At 39.3% G+C, this 19,780-nt stretch overlaps 1 protein-coding gene across 1 annotated transcript in view; it reads left to right on the top strand.

Moving 5' to 3' along the window:
• Positions 1-19,780, top strand: part of CORO2B (coronin 2B) — a 153,206-nt gene that overhangs the window by 97,699 nt on the left and 35,727 nt on the right. The window contains exons 3-6 of the mRNA XM_082253019.1: positions 6,207-6,323; positions 9,388-9,537; positions 14,333-14,497; positions 19,219-19,335. Coding sequence (XP_082109145.1) covers positions 6,207-6,323; positions 9,388-9,537; positions 14,333-14,497; positions 19,219-19,335 — 549 coding nt within the window. The remainder of the gene's footprint in view (positions 1-6,206; positions 6,324-9,387; positions 9,538-14,332; positions 14,498-19,218; positions 19,336-19,780) is intronic.

The following is a 19,780-nucleotide window of genomic DNA, read 5'->3' as shown; positions in this document are numbered from 1 at the left end:
TACTGGGCCTTAGTCATAATCCAGTAATGACAAAGGCCCAGTAAGGGGCTGAAACGCATCAACCCCTGTTGTACAGTGGGGAAAAAATAATTATTTGATGCCCTGCAGATTTGTAAGTTTGCCCACGGACGTTTCTTGTAGTTGGTTACCAGGTTTGCACACATCTCGGGAGGGATATTATTCCTCTCTTCTTTACAGATCTTCTCTAAATCTTTAAGGTTTCTTACCTTTCTCTTGGCAACTTGAAGTTTCAACTCTTTCCATAAACTTTCTATAGGATTAAAGGTCTGAAGACTGGCTGGGCCACTCCATGACCTAAATGTGCTTCTTCTAGAGCCACTCCTTTGTTGCCGTGGCAGTATGTTTTGGGTCATTGTCATGCTGAAAGACCCATCCATGACCCATCTTCAGTGTTCTGGCTGAGGAAAGAAGGTTCTCATCCAAGATTTTACAATAGATGGCCCCATTCATTGGCCCCTCAATGCGGCAAAGTCAGCCTGTACCTTTAGCAGATAAACAGCCCCAAAGCCTCATGTTTCCTTCTACGTGCTTGACTGTAGGGGTGATGTTCTTAGGCTCATAGTCAGCATTTTTCTTCCTCCAAACACAGCGAGTTGAGTTAGCGCCAAATAGCTCAATTTTGGTCTTATCTGACCACAGCACTTTCTCCCAATCAATCTCTGAATCATTTAGATGTTCATTGACATGACTGTACATGTGCCTTCTTGAGAAGGGGGAATCCCTGTGTTTGGAGGAAGAAAAATGCTGATTATGACCCTAAGAACATCATCCCTACAGTCATGCACGGAAGTGGAAACATGCTTTGGGGCGGTTTCTCTGCTAAAGGTACAGGCCGACTTTGCTGCATTGAGGGGCCAATGGACGGGGCCATGTATTGTATAATCTTGGATAAGAACCTTCTTCCCTTAGCCAGAACACTGAAGATGGGATATGGATGGGTCTTTCAGCATGACAATGACCCAAAACATACCGCCAAGGCAACAAAGGAGTGGCTCAACAAGAAGCACATTAAGGTCATAGAGTGGCCTAGCCAGTCTCCAGACCTTAATCCTATAGAAATTATATGGAGGGAGCTGAAACTTCGAGTTGCCAAGCAAGAGGATAGAGAAGATCTGTAAAAAGAGAGGACCAAAATCCCTCCTGAGATGTGTGCAAACCTGGTAACCAGCTACAAGAAACGTCTGATCTGACCTCTGTGGTTGCCAACAAGGGTTTCTCCACCAACTACTAAGTCATGTTTTGCTTGGGGATCAAATACTTATTTCACTCACTGAACTGCAACTCAATTTATAACATTTTTTTTATGTGTTTTTTCTGAATGTTTGGTTGATATTCTGTCTCTATCATTTAACCACTTAAGCCCCAGCCCTATTTCAGACACTTTTTGTTTACAAGTTAAAATCAGTATTTTTTCCTAGAAAACTACTTTTATTTTATATTTTTTTTAGCAAAGACTCTGGAGAATAAAATGTCGGTCACTGCAGTATTTTTTGTCACAGCGGTCTTTAAAACGCAATTTTTTTGGAAAAATTACGAAAAATCACATTTCACTGCATTTGAAAAATACTAAACAGTAAAGTCAGCCCATTTTTTTTGTATATTGTGAAAGATGATGTCACGCCGAGTAAATAGATACCCAACATGTTACGGTTTAAAATTGCGCACTCCCGTGGAATGGCGACAAACTACGCTCAATAGAAATCTCAATAGGCGACATTTTAAATTTTTTTAACGGTTACCAGTTTAGTGTTAGAGTGTAGCTCTTTTTTGTTAATTATTGCTCACGCTCTGGCGATCGCGGCGATACCTCACATGTGTGGTTTGAACAGTGATTTCGTTCGCGGCTCGACTTCCGTATACGTTTTCTTTCATGCGCGAGCTAACGGTGACGGGGGCGGCTAAAATTTTTTATTTTTTTTCCCTATTTGTTTTATTGTTTTTTTTTTTTTACTTTATTACACGTTTTTTTTTAAAAAAAATCTGATCATTTTTATTGCTGTCACAAGCAATGTAAACATCCCTTGTGACACCAATATGCAGTGACAGGTACTCTTTATGGAGGGATCGAGGGTCTAAAAGACCCCAGACCCCTCCACTACACTTTCATGTATGCAAAACGCAGAAAACGGCATTTTTGCATACAGCCGGTTTTTAAATCTGCCGTCTTTTGCAGCAGAGTAACCCGGAAGTGACATTATGGATGCTGCCTCCGGGTTACGTCATCGGAGACCCGATCGAAGCCGCTTCCGGCCTAGATCAGGACTCCATCCAGCCGGCGGACGCGCCGGCTGGGTGCTCGGGTCTCCCGGTGGGACGGAAGGCCCGGGCAAAGTCACGGAAGGCGGCGGGAGGGGGGGGGGCGTCCCCTCCCGCTCACACGGGTATTGATCGAGTGGCTCCGAGCCGCATCGGTCATTACCGATGGAAAGCCGACCGTCAGCTCTAAAGCACGGTACCGGGATGGTGCCTCTAGCTAGAGGCATCACCCCGGTATAATACCGCAAAGTTTGCCGACGTAGTCCTACGTCACTTTGCGGTAAGTGGTTAAAATACAACTATGATAAAAATTATAGACCCTTAATTTCTTTGTAAGCGGGCAAACTTGCAAAATCTGCAGTGGATAAAATAATTATAATTATCCCCCCCCCCCCCCCCCCACTGTATATTGGATCCCTCCTTGTCTTGATGGATCTGCAATAAAGATTATATGAATTTTATGCATCTGTTATAGCGTGTTGCTGGACCTTCATTTATCTTCTACATGACAGTGTGAGCAGCTGTGGCCCAGGCATGGGTATTTATTTTATACAGTAGTCGCATCAAAAATTCAGGTTGTAACATCACATTTGTTTATTTTGAAGTTTGGACAAAGAGTAAGAAGTCCGACTTCAAGTTGCTTCACTTGATGCATGCTTGCATAGAAAGTTTTGAAATCAAAGATAGCCAGACAACTCACATTTTTTTTCAGAAGCAGGTCAGCAATGGCAGCCTTGGTCCAGGTTTTAAAATTAATTTGAGTATTGGCCACTGAGGTTCTCACTAGGAAGAAAAAAGTTCTGTGGGGGCCCCCCAAAATCCATACCAGACCTTTATCCGAGCATGCAGCCTTGCAGGCCAGGAAGGGGGGGGGGGGGAGGGAGCCTCCCTCCCCCTCCTGAACCATACCAGGCCACATGCCCTCAACATAGGAGGATTGGTGCTTTGGGCAGGGGGGGAGGCTCTGCCCTCCCCACCCCAAAGCACTTTGTTCCCATGTTAATGGGGGACAAGGGTCTCTTCCCCACAACCCTGGGGTGTGGTTGTGGGGGTCTGCGGGCAGGGGTCTATCGGAATCTGGAATCCCCTTTAACAAGGGGGCTCCCAGATACCAGCCCCTCCCCCATGTGATTGAGTATGGGGTACATAGTACCTCTACCCATTCACCAAAAAAGTGCCAAAAAGTAATAAAAACAGAGAGACAATTTTTGACAACTCCTTTATTAAAAAATAAAAAACAGTGTTCCTTGATGTAAATCCATCATCAATCATGATGCTGCTGCACTGCCGACCCGGAAAAAAACCCAAAAACGCTCCTCCCGCCTTGAAGGCAAACCGCCGACTTGCCATTTGATAGTTTTTAGATAGGCAGGGCCACATGGCGACATCACCAGATGGCCCCTGCCCTTACCTATATAAGAACTGTCAAATGGGAAGCCAGCCATTTGGCATTTTGCCTTTTCTTTTTTGGGTGCAGCGGGCGTCATGATTGACAATGGATTAACATCGGGCGACACTGTTTTTTATTTTTTAATAACAGAATTGTAAAGAAACTTTCTCTCTGTTTTTATTAATTATTGACATTTTTTTGGTGAATGGGTAGGGGTAATATGTACCCTATACTCATTTACATGGGGGGGGGCTGGGATATGGGGGCCCCCTTGTTAAAGGGGGATTCCAGATTCCGATAAGCCCCCCTGCCCGCTGACCCCCAAAACCACAGCCCAGGGTTGTGGGGAAGAGACCCTTGTCCCTATCAACATGGGATAAGGTGCTTTGGGGTGGGGGGGCCCAAAGAACCTCCCCATGTTGAGGGCATGTGGCCTGGTATGGTTCAGGAAGGGGGGCGCTCACTCGTCTCCCCTTTTCCTGACCTGCCAGGCTGCATGCTCGGATTAGGGTCTTAGAGGAGGAGTTACTAAAGAGGAAGAGTTACTATAGAAGAAGAGTTACTATAGAAGAAGTGTTACTATGGAGGAATGGGTACTATAGAGGAAGAGTTCCTAAAGAAGAAGAGTTACTATAGAAAAAAAGTTACTATAGAAGAAGAGTTACTATAGAGGAAGAGTTACTATGGAGGAAGAGTTACTATGGAGGAAGGGTTACTAAAGAGGAAGAGTTACTATGGAGGAAGAGTTACTATAGAAGAAGAATTACTACAGAGGAAGAGTTACTATAGAAGAAGAATTACTATAAAAGAAGAGTTACTGTAGAGGAAGAGTTACTATAGTGGAAGAGTTACGTACTATAGAGGAAGAGTTACTACAGAAGAAGAGTTACTAAAGAGAAAGAGTTACTATAGAAGAAGAGTTACTATAGTGGAAGAGTTACTATTGTGGAAGAGTTACTATAGAGGAAGAGTTACTATAGAGGAATAGAGGAAGAGTTACTTTAGTGGAAGAGTTACTATAGAGGAAGAGTTACTATAGAAGAAGAGTTACTATAGTGGAAGAGTTACTATAGAGGAAGAGTTACTATAGAGGAAGAGTTACTATAGAGGAAGAGTTACTATAGAGGAAGAGTTACTATAGAAGAAGAGTTACTTTAGAGGAAGAGTTACTATTGTGGAAGAGTTAATATAGAGGAAGAGTTACTATAGAAGAAGAGTTACTATAGAGGAGGAGTTACTATAGTGGAAGAGTTACTACAGAGGAAGAGTTACTATAGAAGAAGAGTTACTAAAGAGGAAGAGTTACTAAAGAGGAAGAGTTACGATAGAAGAAGTGTTACTATGGAGGAAGGGTTACTATAGAGGAAGAGTTCCTAAAGAGGAAGAGTTACTAAAGAGGAAAAGTTACTATAGAAAAAGTTACTATGGAGGAAGAGTTACTATGGAGGAAGAGTTACTAAAGAGGAAGAGTTACAATGGAGGAATAGTTACTATAGAAGGAGAGTTACTATAGAGGAAGAGTTACTATAGAGGAAGAGTTACTATAGTGGAAGAGTTACTATTGTGGAAGAGTTATTATAGTGGAAGAGTTACTATAGAGGAATAGAGGAAGAGTTACTATAGTGGAAGAGTTAGTATAGAGGAAGAGTTACTATAGAAGAAGAGTTACTGTAGAGGAAGAGTTACTATAGTGGAAGAGTTACTATAGAGGAAGATTTACTATAGAAGAAGAGTTACTATAGTGGAAGAGTTACTATAGAGGAGGAGTTACTATAGTGGAAGAGTTACTAAAGAGGAAGAGTTACTAAAGAGGAAGAGTTACGATAGAAGAAGTGTTACTATGGAGGAAGGGTTACTATAGAAGAAGAGTTAATATAAAAAAGAGTTACTATAGAGGTAGAGCTACTAAAGAGGAAGAGTTACTATAGAAGAAGAGTTACTATAGAAGAAGAGTTACTATAGAGGAAGAGTTACTATAGAGGAAGTCCGGGTTCACACTTGTGCGATGCGGGAAGGCTGCGAATTCGCAGCCTGTTCCCGCATCGCAAACGCACCCCTGGCAGTTCACACTCTACCAATATGTGAAATTTGAATGACCCATGTAAGTTAATAGAAAAAGGTTGTGCCCACTTGTGCATTACTTTCTGTACAGCCCTCATATTTTCTCATCTACAGTAGAAAAGTAACAACTATCTTCATTTGCTAATTTTTTTTCACTGCTCCTGTTTTTATATTCTCCTTTAATCTACCACAATTAGGCCATAGCTCTTGGCTGCTGGAGTCTAGTTCCAGCATCTATTCTTTGTCAATGATGTACGGATGGGTCTACTGCCAGTTTAGAAATTGAACATTCAAATAATGTATTTTATATTTGAGTTGTGTAAGTTGTTACTGCAATTATAATGAATCAGAGTGTTCTGCATGGGCAGTCTGTGTGCAGGTGGAGGGAGGAGCTACTGACAGGTGTATCTGTCTGTCCTCCTCCCCCAGGTCTGCATAGTAGGGGGTTCACCTCTGAAATGTTCTGTGCCTCCCCCAGACTGGACGCATTGAGCCCAACCACCCCAAGGTGTGCGGGCACCAGGGCACAGTGCTGGATGTTAAGTGGAACCCGTTCATTGAGAATGTCATCGCCTCCTGCTCCGAGGACACCTCGGTAAGTCATGCTTTTTATCTTTATTGTCTTAGAAGTTTGCTTAGAACATTATATGCTAGCACTCCACACCAGGACACTTAATGTGAACTAAAGGGGACCTGTCACATGCTGAACATTATGGAGGTTTCCACTTTAATTTTAAAGCCAAACTCCAGCCAATTTTTTTTAGTGAAGTAGAGTTAACATTTTTGATGATTTTTAATTTCCAAATATAATAAACCACAAAATGTTTTTCTAAATATATAGTATTTAAAATGATAATTATTTTAATTCATTATTTTAAGTAATTCATTTTTTTAATTAAATAGTTTATAAGTTCATAATGTATTTTTTATTTAATATAAGTAATTAATTTATTATTTAACAATCTAGTAACTGACAGGGGTTATATCCCTCCCTTACTCCATCAAAATTTAAAAAAATAATGTTTTTAATATAAGTAATTGTTTTATTATTTAACAATCTAGTAACTGACAGGGGTTATATCCCTCCCTTACTCCATCAAAATTTTAAAAAAAATAAAGTTGTGGTTTGGTTCTACTGTAAGGCTGAGGATACACCATAGAGAAATAATAATATGATAATTATAATTATTTTAATTCATTATTTTAATTCATTCATTTTTTTTATTAAATCATCTATTAGTTTACAATGTATTATTTAATTTAGTTTAATTTATTGTAATTTATTATTTAATAATTTAGTAACTGACAGGGGTTATATATCCCTTCCCTACTTTATGCAAATAAAAAATAAATAAATAAAGTGTTAGCTTTGGTTCTAATGCAAGTCAGACTTGGGAGGAAAGGTACACCTTAGAGAAATAATATTAATATAATGCAATTGTATATTTGAGAAACTACTGTTATATGACACAACTAACAAGGAAGGCAATAATTCATTATTTAAATTAATGTATTTTTAAATTAAATAAACTATTAGTTATTAATGTATTATTTAAGTTAATATAATTTTTTAGTTTATTATTTAATAATCTAGTAACTGACAGGGGTTATATCCCTCCCTTACTCCATCAAAATTTAAAAAAAAAATAAAGTTTTTGGCTTTGGTTCTACTGTAAGGCTGACTTAGGAGGAAGGGTGCAAAATAGAGAAATAATAATATAATAATAATTATAATTATTTTAATTAATTATTTTAATTCATTCCTTTTTTTAATTAAATCCTCTATTATTTCATAAATTATAATTTAATTTAAGTGTGTAATTTATTATTTAATAATTTTGTAACTGATAGGGTTACATCCCTCCCTTACTGTATCCCAAAAAAAAAAAAAAAAAAATATATATATATATATATATATATATATATATATATATATATACAGATTTGGCTTTGGTTTTACTGTAAGGCAGACTTAGGAGAAAGAGTACACCTTAGAGAAATAATTATATGACAATAATTATAATTATTTAAATTCATTATTGTAATTAATTCATTTTTTAAATTAAATAGTTTATACTTTTTTTTATTAAATAGTTTATTAGTTCATAATGTATTTTTTCTTTAATTTAAGTATTTAACTTATTTATTAATCTAGTAACTGACAGTTACTACTAGTATTCCCTCCCTTACTCCATCAAAGTTTTAAAAAATAACTAAATAAGTTTTGGCTTTGGTTCTACTGTAAGGCTGACTTAGGAAGAAGGGTATACCATAGAGAAATATTAATATAATAATAATTATAATTACTTTAATTTTTTTTTAAAAGAAGTAAACTATTAGTTCATAATGTATTATTTAATTTAGTTTAGGTCTGTCATTTATTAATTATTAATTTAGTAACTGACAGGGGTTATATCCCTCCCTTACTCTATCAAAAAAAAAATAATAATAAATTAAAAACAAATAAAGTTTTGGCTTTGGTTCTACTGTAAGGCAGACTTAGGAGGAAGGGTACACCTTAGAGAAACAATAATATTATATTAATATACTGTAATTGTTTATTATAGAATCTACTGTTATGTGACACATCTAACAAGAAAAGGAAGGGTACCCCATAGAGAAATAATAATATAATAATTATAAATATTTTAACTCATTATTTAAATTAATTCCTTTTTAATTAAATCATCTATTAGTTCTTAATTTATTATTTCATTTAATATAAGTATATTTAATGTATTATTTAATACTATAGTAGCTGACATGGGTTATATCCTTCTCTTACTCTATCCAAATTTCATTATTTTAATTAATTCCTTATTTTTTTTTTATTTTTTTTAATTAAATCATTTTTTTTAGTTCATAACGTATTATTTAATTTAATATAAGTATTTAATGTATTATTTATTATTTTTATTATACATATTTAATTTATTATTTAATAATTTAGTAACTGACAGGGGTTATAACCCTCCATTACTCTATCCAAATTTCATTATTTTAATTAATTCCTTTTTTTTTTTTTTTTTAATTAAATCATTTTTTTTTTAGTTCCTTTTTTAATTAAATCATCTATTAGTTCTTAATGTATTATCTCATTTAATATGAGTATATTTAATGTATTATTTAATACTAAAGTAGCTGACATGGGTTATATCCTTCTCTTACTCTATCCAAATTTCATTATTTTAATTAATTCCTTTTTTTTTTTTTTTTTTTTTTTTTTAATTAAATAATTTTTATTTTAGTTCATAACGTATTATTTAATTTAATATAAGTATTTAATGTATTATTTAATATTTTTAATATACATATTTAATTTATTAATATTTTTGTAACTGACAGGGGTTATAACCCTCCCTTACTCTAAGTTTTGGCTTTGGTTCTACTGTAAGGCAGACTTAGGAGGAAGGGTACACCTTAGAGAAATAATATTATAATAATTTACTGTAATTGTACATTTTAAAATCTACTGTTCTGTGACACATCTATTGGTTGAAAACTTTTTAAATACAATTAACAGAATATACACTGTGGCATTTGAACTTCACTGTGTTGGTTCTTTTTCTCTCTTGGTGTAACCCATATAATTAGCAGTATTTGTGTTCACAATCATGTAAACATTATAATGGTCCAATAACAAGGTGTCCTTTCCCAAGGTTCGGATATGGGAAATCCCGAATGATGGGCTGAAGAAGAACATGACGGAAGCGGTGCTGGAACTGTATGGACACAGCAGAAGAGTGGGGATCATAGAGTGGCATCCTACTGCCAACAACATATTGTTCAGTTCAGGCTATGACTACAAGGTCAGCATTGCTTAAACCAAAATCCAACCACGAAAAGTAAAAGTGTTGGATTTAGATGCCAATCACAGGTTTGGGATTCTGGTATGGTGGTCTCAGATAAGTCATAGTTGTTTAATTTACTTTGGTCAATTATGAGCTGTTACCCTGTCCTTTACCAAGTGCAACTACTATCTGTCCTAGTAGAAAAAAAAAATATATATATACAGTGTATATATATATATATATATATATATATATATATATTTCCTTAAATAGTTGAGTGAACCCTGTCATTGTGTTATTTTAAAGTGGGCATGATAACAGCATGCCATTCTTCCAAAAATGGCTGGAGGAGCCTATTAGGAGTACATGAATGGCTCGGAGACCCCTGATTATGGCTGCCATCAGAAGCTCTAAACCTCTGACGTGAGACACATTACACACCTTTGGAAACACTGGGTTAGACTTGTATCTAAAAAAAAAAAACCCTATCCTAAAAAACCCATAAATAATAACTTTAATTGCTGCCTATCAGACTTTCCTGAACTCCATTCACAAGTAAACCAATCTTCTAACTTTGCTTGTTCCCTCATTGCAAACTATTGAATGATATGCTATCGTGGCATATAGAAATACCATGAAAAAAATTTAATTTCCAATTTCTTTGGTTGACTTTTTATGTATGTAATAGAAAAGTACTTGAGTATAGCATGTGGTTACACATGTTTCCATTACTATTCAGTAGAGGAGTAATCTTTGTTTCCATTACTATTCAATAGAGGAGTAATCAATGTTTCCATTACTATTCAGTAGAGGAGTAATCTTTGTTTCCATTACTATTCAATAGAGGAGTAATCAATGTTTCCATTACTATTCAGTAGAGGAGTAATCGGTGTTTCCATTACTATTCAGTAGAGGAGAAATCAATGTTTCCATTACTATTCAGTAGAGGAGAAATCAATGTTTCCATTACTATTCAGTAGAGGAGAAATCAATGTTTCCATTACTATTCAGTAGAGGAGTAATCGGTGTTTCCATTACCATTCAATAGGGGAGTAATCAGTGTTTCCCTTACTATTCAGTAGAGGAGTAATCAATGTTTCCATTACTAGTCAATAGAGGAGCAATAAGTGCTTCCATTACTATTCAGTACTTGAGTAATCTGTAATTTCATTAACATTCAATAGAGGAGTAATCAGTGTTTCCATTACTATTCAGTAGAGGAGTAATCCTTGTTTCTATTACTGTTCAATAGAGTAATAATCAATGTTTCCATTACTGTTCAATAGAGGAGTAATCTGTATTTCATTACCATTCAGTAGAGGAGTAATCAGTGTTTCCATTACTTTTCAATAGCGGAGTAATCCTTGTTTCTATTACTATTCAATCAAGGAGTAATCAATGTTTCCATTACTATTCAGTAGAGGAGTAATCAATGTTTCCCTTACTATTCAATAGAGGAGTAATCAATGTTTCCTTTACTATTCAATAGAGGAGTAATCTGTATTTCATTACCATTCAGTAGAGGAGTAATCAGTGTTTCCATTACTTTTCAATAGAGGAGTAATCAATGTTTCCCTTTACTATTCAATAGAGGAGTATTCTGTGTTTCTATTACTATTCAATAGAGGAGTAATCAATGATTCCATTACTATTCAATAGAGCAGTAATCAATGTTTCCCTTGCTATTCAATAGAGGAGTAATCAATGTTTCCCTTACTATTCAATAGAGGAGTAATCAATGTTTCCATCACTATTCAATAGAGGAGTAATCAATGTTTCCATCACTATTCAATAGAAGAGTAATCAATGTTTCCTTTACTATTCAATAGAGGAGTAATCTGTATTTCATTACCATTCAGTAGAGGAGTAATCAGTGTTTCCATTACTTTTCAATAGAGGAGTAATCAATGTTTCCCTTTACTATTCAATAGAGGAGTATTCTGTGTTTCTATTACTATTCAATAGATGAGTAATCAATGTTTCCATTACTATTCAATAGATGAGTAATCAATGTTTCCATTACTATTCAATAGATGAGTAATCAATGTTTCCATTACTATTCAATAGAGGAGTAATCAATGTTTCCATTACTATTCAATAGCGGAGTAATCAGTGGTACAAATGTATAATTTCAGTAGGTGGCCGCCATGTGTGACCTTGTCCCAGGCCAATTGCAACATTGTCTGCAGGGATAGAGTGAAGATCCATGTAAACCTGTCTGAATTCATTGGACCAGCCTTTCCCAAACTCTTTACCCCAGAGGAGCCCTTAAAATAAATTTCAGCTGTCCGGAAATCCCTGTTAAGATTAGTTCATCAATGGTCATAAGGAAAATGCTTACATTGGTGGTCGGTTGAAGGAGTACCCCCTTACAGTCCTGGTTAGAATGCCACCATTACTGTCAGCTGATAAAATCATTGATGTCACAGGTCAATGGGATAAAAAATGTCTTGTCACAGTCAGTCAAATCAGGGCACATTTTTATGATTGTAGACCCGTTTGCAACATTGGCCAAGCCCGTTCAGAAGAAAGTTGGTTGGCATGGTTGGATTGTACCAGCTACTATTATTTCCCACGTAGGGCTAACAATGCCCTCCCTTCTCCATAGGCACAATCATGTGAGTTCACCCAATCCAAACAAGCATGTTTGTAGAAAGATTTTTCTATAGAAAGGTTATTCGTGGCTGGGTGGTTCAAGAATGGCTGGGCATTATCTAACATAGGCATTCTCAAACAGGGTTTTGTGGAACCCCAAGGTTCCTCCTGAGGTTACTTGGGGTTCCTTGAGCTGTGGCTTATTGACCTCCCATATGATGGTGCCTGCATAGTCCCAGGTCCAATGCCGAATCAGCAGCATGACCCCAATGATCTTTTTAGCAGTCTGTAAGGCTGACCACCGTTGTGAAGGTTGTTTTCTTCCTACACCAATGTAGGAGGCTTTTTATTTTTTATCCCATTCACCCCTGATAAACCGGTTTTAGCAGGGGTTCCCTGAGACCTGAAAATTATTATAGGGGTACCCCAGGGGTAAAAAGGTTATGAAAGGCTGGTCTAAGGACAAAGTAACGTTTGGGGCACTGGCCACTCTACAGGATGCCAGGAACATGTCCTGGATGGCAGGTACATTTCCTCATTATTTGAGTGGTGGTTTTTTAACCACTTCCCGCCGATGTGGAACATATATGGGGTCTCTCGTCGGGTGAACTTTAACGCCAAGAGGTTGCATATATACAGTTTTCTGAACTAAGAGCGCTCCGCGCAGTCACCAATGGGGACCAGAAAGCTCCCAATGGTCCCGGAGCTTTCCAATCATGTGACTGCTGTGACAGCCAATCACAGCGGTCACGTGACCTGAATGCCCACCTCTGACTCCCAGCATTTAGAAGCTCTTAAAGGGCCATGTAAAGCATATAGATGATTGTTGGATAAATCGCATAATTAGATAACCCTACAATCCCTAAGAGTTAATAAATAAAATATAAGTGTGATGAGGTCCAACCAGACAGAGTGGGAGGGCCCCATCCACACCAATAAAAGCAAACGGGATGGTGAAGAGGGTCACTAAATTGGTGAGTCTGAATGCAAGATGAACAACACATCTTAATCAAAAATAGCATTCATTTTATTAAATTCATTAGCAGTAAAAAAGAAGCATTAAAAACTAGGACTAATTGATAGTCTGATTATCACATAGCTCATAGTGCATCATACAAATAAACTTCATAGTCACAACCAGATTGGGACAGGCCTGACGCGTTTCACTGTATAGTAGCTTTCTTAAAGACCCCTTTTTAAACCCCAGGTGGACAAAAGTGCAAATATATATATTATATGAAGTTATGGATTCAGGACATCAATTGCTCACAAGGTGCCGTGGATGACCCATAGGAGCCGCCAAGGAAAAGGGTACCTCGGGTGAACCCACAGGACCAACAGAGGGAGGATGTCGAGCTCAGCACCCTCAGGAAGGCTTAGATGAACTGATCCAGACCAGAAAGAAATTGCCTGAACTATCGCCCAGCATGTTGCATGAACCACATCTCAAGTGATAGTGGTTATTTGCAAGCTGCAATGGCGATGGACCGGTGTTCGCCTGAGGGGGAGAGACAGCCGCGCTCTTAAAGGGCCAAGAGGCAGCTGCGGGAAGGGGTTAAGTGGGACGAGTTGTATGCAGTTTGTGTACACACAGGTTCTCACCTATGCAGGGTGAGGGTTTCAGGGGTAGTCAGGTTGAAGAGGAGAGGACTGATATTCAGCATTCTCTGGAAAGACCTCATTAGGGGCCTGATATTGGCAGGTTCAGAGGGACCTTTGGGTGGGAAAAGAACCTCATACCCTGATTACAGGGACTCTGGCCCTAAAGGAGTTAAGCCACCTGCAAGGGAGTTTTGAAAAGAAGCAGTAAGGAATCAGCACCTGTCTGTGAGGTAGAGTAGAATGGTTCTCACCCATGTGCAAGTGTGAGCTGTCTGGCAACCAAACGTGTTTTCTAAGCTCATGCGGCCTTTACGGCAACCTGAAACAGACTTAGGAAACCCTAAACCCTGGTACAGGACTGGTATATTGGCGGTGAGCCATTATATTGTTTTCATGATAATAGAACTGTGGACTGTATTTTTCTCTGATGAAGAAAACTGTTTTTTTTCCTAACTTATGAAGAATTGTTGATGATCCCGAGTTCCCCATATCACACCATTTAATTGGGCATGGTTTGTGAATTAGCAATGTATGTATATATATATATATATATTTAATTATAACAGGCCACAATGGTGGGGGAGAGAACAGTATTAATGAAAACTTCCATGTGCAGATACTGATCTGGAATCTGGATGACGGGGAAGCAGTGAAAATGATAGACTGTCACACAGATGTCATCCTTTGCATGTCCTTCAACACAGACGGGAGTCTACTGGCCACCACCTGCAAAGATAAGAAGTTGCGTGTGCTGGAACCTCGCTCAGGGAGAGTGCTGCAGGTGATCATTCGCATGGCTTTATTTATTTTATAATTTAACTTCTTCATCGTATATACAGGTTACGTCATGTCTTTCATCATCTTGTGTTTGTTAAAGTTTTGAAAGGATGGGAGCGCCACACCAGCTAGTATAAATGTTTAAGGCTACGTTCACATGTCGGCGTAGCGATCGCGGGCAGAATTGCGGCGATTCTGCCCGCGATCCGGAAATCATTGCAAATCCCGGGACGCCTGTGCGTTGCCCGTGATTTGCAATAGCACCCGATGTTGCCGCATTTTCCACCTGCCGAATCACGGTAACATCGCGCAAAAAAAATCGCGGGATGCATGACGCCCAAAAAAGGTACAAGAGCTTTTGCGCAATGTTACCGCATCGCACAGCGTTTGGGGTGCTATTGCAAATCACGAATAATGCACAGGCGTCCCGCGATTTGCAATGATTTCCGGATCGCTGGCAGAAATGCGGTGATTCTGCCCGCGATCGCTACGCCGACATGTGAATGAAGCCTAAAAGATTTTTTATTTTGGAACAGCCAACGCGTTTCGGGGGTGCTCAGTACTTCCCCTTCATCAGGGCTAAAAATAGGATGATGCAGGCACTTGGATTTGAAAGGCGCTCGTCCTTTCAAAACTTTAACGAACCCCTCTGAGGGTCAAGCAAGACCCCACAGTTGCTGGTGAGCAGCCCCTAGAATCACAAACCACCTCTCCCATCAAAATACATGCGCATAAGGTTCAGCGCTCCTACATAACAAAGATTGCATCGTCGTGGGCTTAGCATTGTAAATATTGGGGGAGATTTACTAAAACTGGTGAACATAGAGTCTGGTGCAGCTGTCCACAGAAACCAATCAGTGTCTAGATTTTATTGTCAAAGCCTAAATTAACAAGTTGAAGTTAGAAGCTGATTGGTTACTATACACAGCTGCACCAGATTCTGTGCGCACCAGTTTTAGTAAATCTCCCCCCATTGTGTGTTTATTTAACCACTTGCCGACCAGCCACTTACCAGGTCTGCAGGTTTCCGCAAATCGCCGTACCTGTACGGCGGTACGCAAGAGCAATCCTGGAGGTGAGTGCGTGCGCCCACTCGCCAGCGGGGAAGCCAATCCATGGGGCCGGAGGCCGCGATTGCCCCTGGGCACCCGCAATAGCTCCCCGTGAAGAGAGAACGGCGGACTGCTGTTGTAAACACAGCAGACCGTTATTCTCTCAGGAATCAATGCAGAGCTCCTGTGTTCCTCCTATTTAGGATCACAGGTCTCTGTGTTGATTTAACAAGCCCATCCTCCACACTGTTAGAAAACACCCCCTATTCTCACACTTAACCCTTTGATCGCCAGTGGGTTACCCCCTTCCCTGCCAGTGTCATTAGTACAGTAACAGTGCATATTTTTAGCACTGATTACTGTAGTAATATCAGTGGTCCCCCCAAAAGTGTCAAAAATGTCAGTTAGGGGTCCCATCTGTCCGCCGCAATGTTGCAACACCGCTAAAAATCGCAGATCGCCGCCATTACTAGTAAAAAAAATAAATAACTAAACAACAATGACATAAATCTTTCCCCTAGTTTGTACATGGTAACTTTTGCGTAAACCAATTAAAATATGTTTATTGGGATTTTTTTTTTTTCAGAATACAAATTGGCTTAAAGTGATAAAAAAATTAGATTTTTTTTAATTATTTTTTTTTATTGGGAATTTTATATAGCAGAAATGAAAAATATTGTTTTTTTTTTCAGAATTGTTGCTCTTTTTTTGTTTATAGCGCAAAAAATAAAAATCGCACAGGTGATCAAATACCACCAAAAGAAAGCTCTGTTTGTGGGAAAAAAAGGACATCAATGTTACTTAGGTACAGCGTCGCACGACCACGCAGTTGTCCATTAAAATAAAGCAGTGCTGATGCTGAATCGCAAAAAACAGCCTGGTCATTAAGGGGGAAAATCTTCTGGTCCAGAAGTGGTTAAAGAAGAATTCCAGGCATGGATATTTTTACATTGGCCCAGCTTGGACCAATGCCATGGGTGTACCCACAGGAGTCACAGGGGAAGCCTCTGTACAGAGTTATTCCTGTCCATTCATTCTGTGCTGCTGAGGCTGCAGAGATGGAGGTTGAAGGCTGAGTCTTTAATCCTTTTTCTCTGTCTCAAAGATGAAATGTCAGAGGTCTATTTAGACCCCTGATATTTCACCAAAGCCCCCCAACAGGACTCCTAAAAATTGTAAAGAATAATTAAAAAGCAAATTAACCAAATTTTACCAAATTCCCCCAACAGGACTCCTAAAAAAATAAAATAAAAAAATAATGGAACTACCAGGGTCACAAAGGTCGCACTTGCAACCAGGCCCTGGCGCTCTGCCACTGGGCTCGGAGAGAAGAGCCCCTATGGTTTCTTGCACTGGGGCCCGTAAGGTTCTAGTTACACCACTGACCAATACCATACCTGTGGGGTCCTCCTGGAAGCTGAAAATCACTGAAGAAGGCAGTTTCAATACAATTTTATTGAAAAAAATTCATAAACAATACCCAGAGGCACAGGGTATCTTCAAAGATATGGGAGTACACTTAGTTGCAAAATAAGCAAAATCCAGATGCAAGTGCATTGAGTTACCATGTCCCGTGTTAGTTTGCAAGCCCCCCAACAATGCGTTGGTGATAGGTAGAGTGGGTAGGAAAGTAACGCATTGTATGGGTATTGCTGGCTGGATCACTAGATGAAAATAGAAGAAAAAAAGCCTAAAAAATAAAACTAATGCAGCCATCATATCTAGGAATTAGTAAGCTGCAATATGAGAAATGTTTGCTTTTGGGTTTAATACTGCTTCATAGCCCTGCTTGAAAGACAGCATCAGGAAAGGCTTCTGTGATGTCAAATGATGTGTGAGCATGCTGGGATGCAGACACAGTTCTCCCGAGTATGCAGCAAAGACAACACTTTACTAAGTGATTTTAGGTTAGAAATCTCTGGGCTGCCCTTGGTGAGCCTTACAAATAAGTACTAATCACCTTCCCTTGATGCCCATATATATTTACCCTAAGGTAAGTGTTCTTCAAATTGAAACTCCTGTAACTTCATTGGTTGAACTGGATGGACTCGTGTCTTCTTTCAACCAGACTAACTGGTAAGATGTAACTATGATAACAAAGAAATGCCCCCTGCCCCCATCTATACCTGGCCTTCACAGCAAAGAGCACATGGAAGGGCAAAGGCAAGAAGACTGGTTGGTGAGTTGAGCTGGGAATTTTCTCTGTTTTTGTCTTTTCCATGTTCTCCTTGCTGTGAAGGCCAGTTATAGATGGGGTCAGGGGCCATTTCTTTGTTACTGGAGTAATATTGGTGGGGGGACACACTGGACACCTTTGCTGCCATTGTGCTATGTGCTGGGTGTCCACGGTGCCCCTCCCTCCTTTAAGGAGGACTGGGCCACCTCCAGGCCCACCTGCCCCTTACCTATCCTTTAGAATGCATGTCCTTTCATTGTGGAGACTCTCATAAATTAGAAGGGTTAGGACTGCAGGTAATACAGGGTGCCGTGAAGGGGCCTTGCAGTTTACGCATGCGTTTGCAAATGTGTGCTAACTAAACCCCTGTTTTTAATGCATACTGTTAGAAAGGCTAATTTGGTTAGTAAGCAGACTGGTTGGTGTGTTGAGCTGGGAATTTCCTAAATATGTAACTATGTAAGGCCAGTGGTGTAAGGACAGACATATAGCTGGTTGCAGCTGAATCTGGTCTCCTGCTCCTGAAAACCCATAGGGCTTACCTAGACATACAGCCTCCCATTATCACATTGAGCAAGTGTGCAGTGAAATCAGACATTCTGGCAAAGGTGGCCTACAGGAGTGGGGTAGCTGTGGAGGAATAGTTCTGAGGGTTGGGTGTTTTAGGTACAGGAGGTGGTGGGGTTGGCACAGGGGGTTAGCTGATCTATATCTTGCCCTGGTATGTCACATTACACTACTGCTAGAAGCAATGGAAATAGAAATCAGTAATTATCTTTAAAGTAGCAAGGCGTGTATATATTAATGGTTATGTTTTGCAAAAAACTTTCACCAAACTTAAAGCGGAGTTCCGGGCACAAAATCGATATTTTTTTTTGTGCCCATCCGCTAGTTCTCCTTCACCTGAAAAGGAATTGGATGGTTAGGTTTTTTTTTTTTATTTACTCACCTTGTAATTGAAGATCGAATATACTCACCTAGTCTTCACTTCCTCCCTCTGTGCCGCGGCTCCGCCGTCACTTCCGGGCTTGCACTGATTCCTGGGAGCTGAACGTCATCACTCCCAGGAATCAATGCGACGGCACCGGCCCCGCTCGTCACTTCCGGGCGACGCCGCATTCCCTGCTAAACAGCTTCTGGGCCCAGAAGCTGTGGAGGAATGCGGCGCCGCACCGGAAGTGACGAGAGGGGCCGGTGCAGGCGCATTCTGGGAGAAGAAGAAGACGCCGAAGAGGACAGCACCGGCTTCAGCTGCCCACAAGAGAGATGGAAACGCTGTGGACAAAATTTTATAAGTGAGTATTTCTTCTAAAAGGTAAGTGCGAATCGGGACAGATCAGAGGCTATCCATTGTGGAATGTACTAGCCCTGACTGTCCCGGGGGTATGTTTGTTGAAAAATGATTTCTGTGCCCGGAACTCCGCTTTAATAATGTTACTTGTTAGACATGTCTCTTTTTATACATTGACATAAGCATATGCTACTTTGTCTTTCTAGGCAGCAACCTGTAAGAACCACAAAATGACTCGAGTTGTTTTCCTGGGAGACATGAAACGACTACTTACAACAGGAGTCTCTAAGTGGAATACGAGGCAGATCGCATTGTGGGATCAGGTGAGAATTGCTGTTCTAGTAGTGTGCAGCAAAAGGCATCTGACAAGTCTCCTATTAGGCTTCAGAAGTGGAGAGAAATTTCCTTGGAGTGTTTCAGAACAGTATGCGAGGAGGGGAGAACAATATCCTGGTTAAGGTGGAAGAAGAAAACCACCTTGGTAAGAATGGAGGCCTCCTGTAGGAAGGGCTCTTCCTACACCTCATAGAGGTGATAGCAATGAGGAAGGCAACCTTGTTATTGATATATAAAGAATAGGTGTGTTAATCATATAAAATTCAATAACAGTGTATAAAATGAATTAATGATTTTAAACAAGTAAACATACAGTGGGTACGGAAAGTATTCAGACCCCCTTAAATTTTTCACTCTTTGTTATATTGCAGCCATTTGCTAAAATCATTTAAGTTCATTCTTCTTCCTCATGAATGTACACATAGCACCCCA

Source organism: Pelophylax lessonae (assembly GCF_965119305.1).
Source record: "Pelophylax lessonae genome assembly, chromosome: 4".
In the NCBI taxonomy this organism is placed as follows: Eukaryota; Metazoa; Chordata; class Amphibia; order Anura; family Ranidae; genus Pelophylax; species Pelophylax lessonae.
Note: the sequence above shows the minus strand (reverse complement) of the source record. Positions and strands in the feature narration are given on the sequence as shown.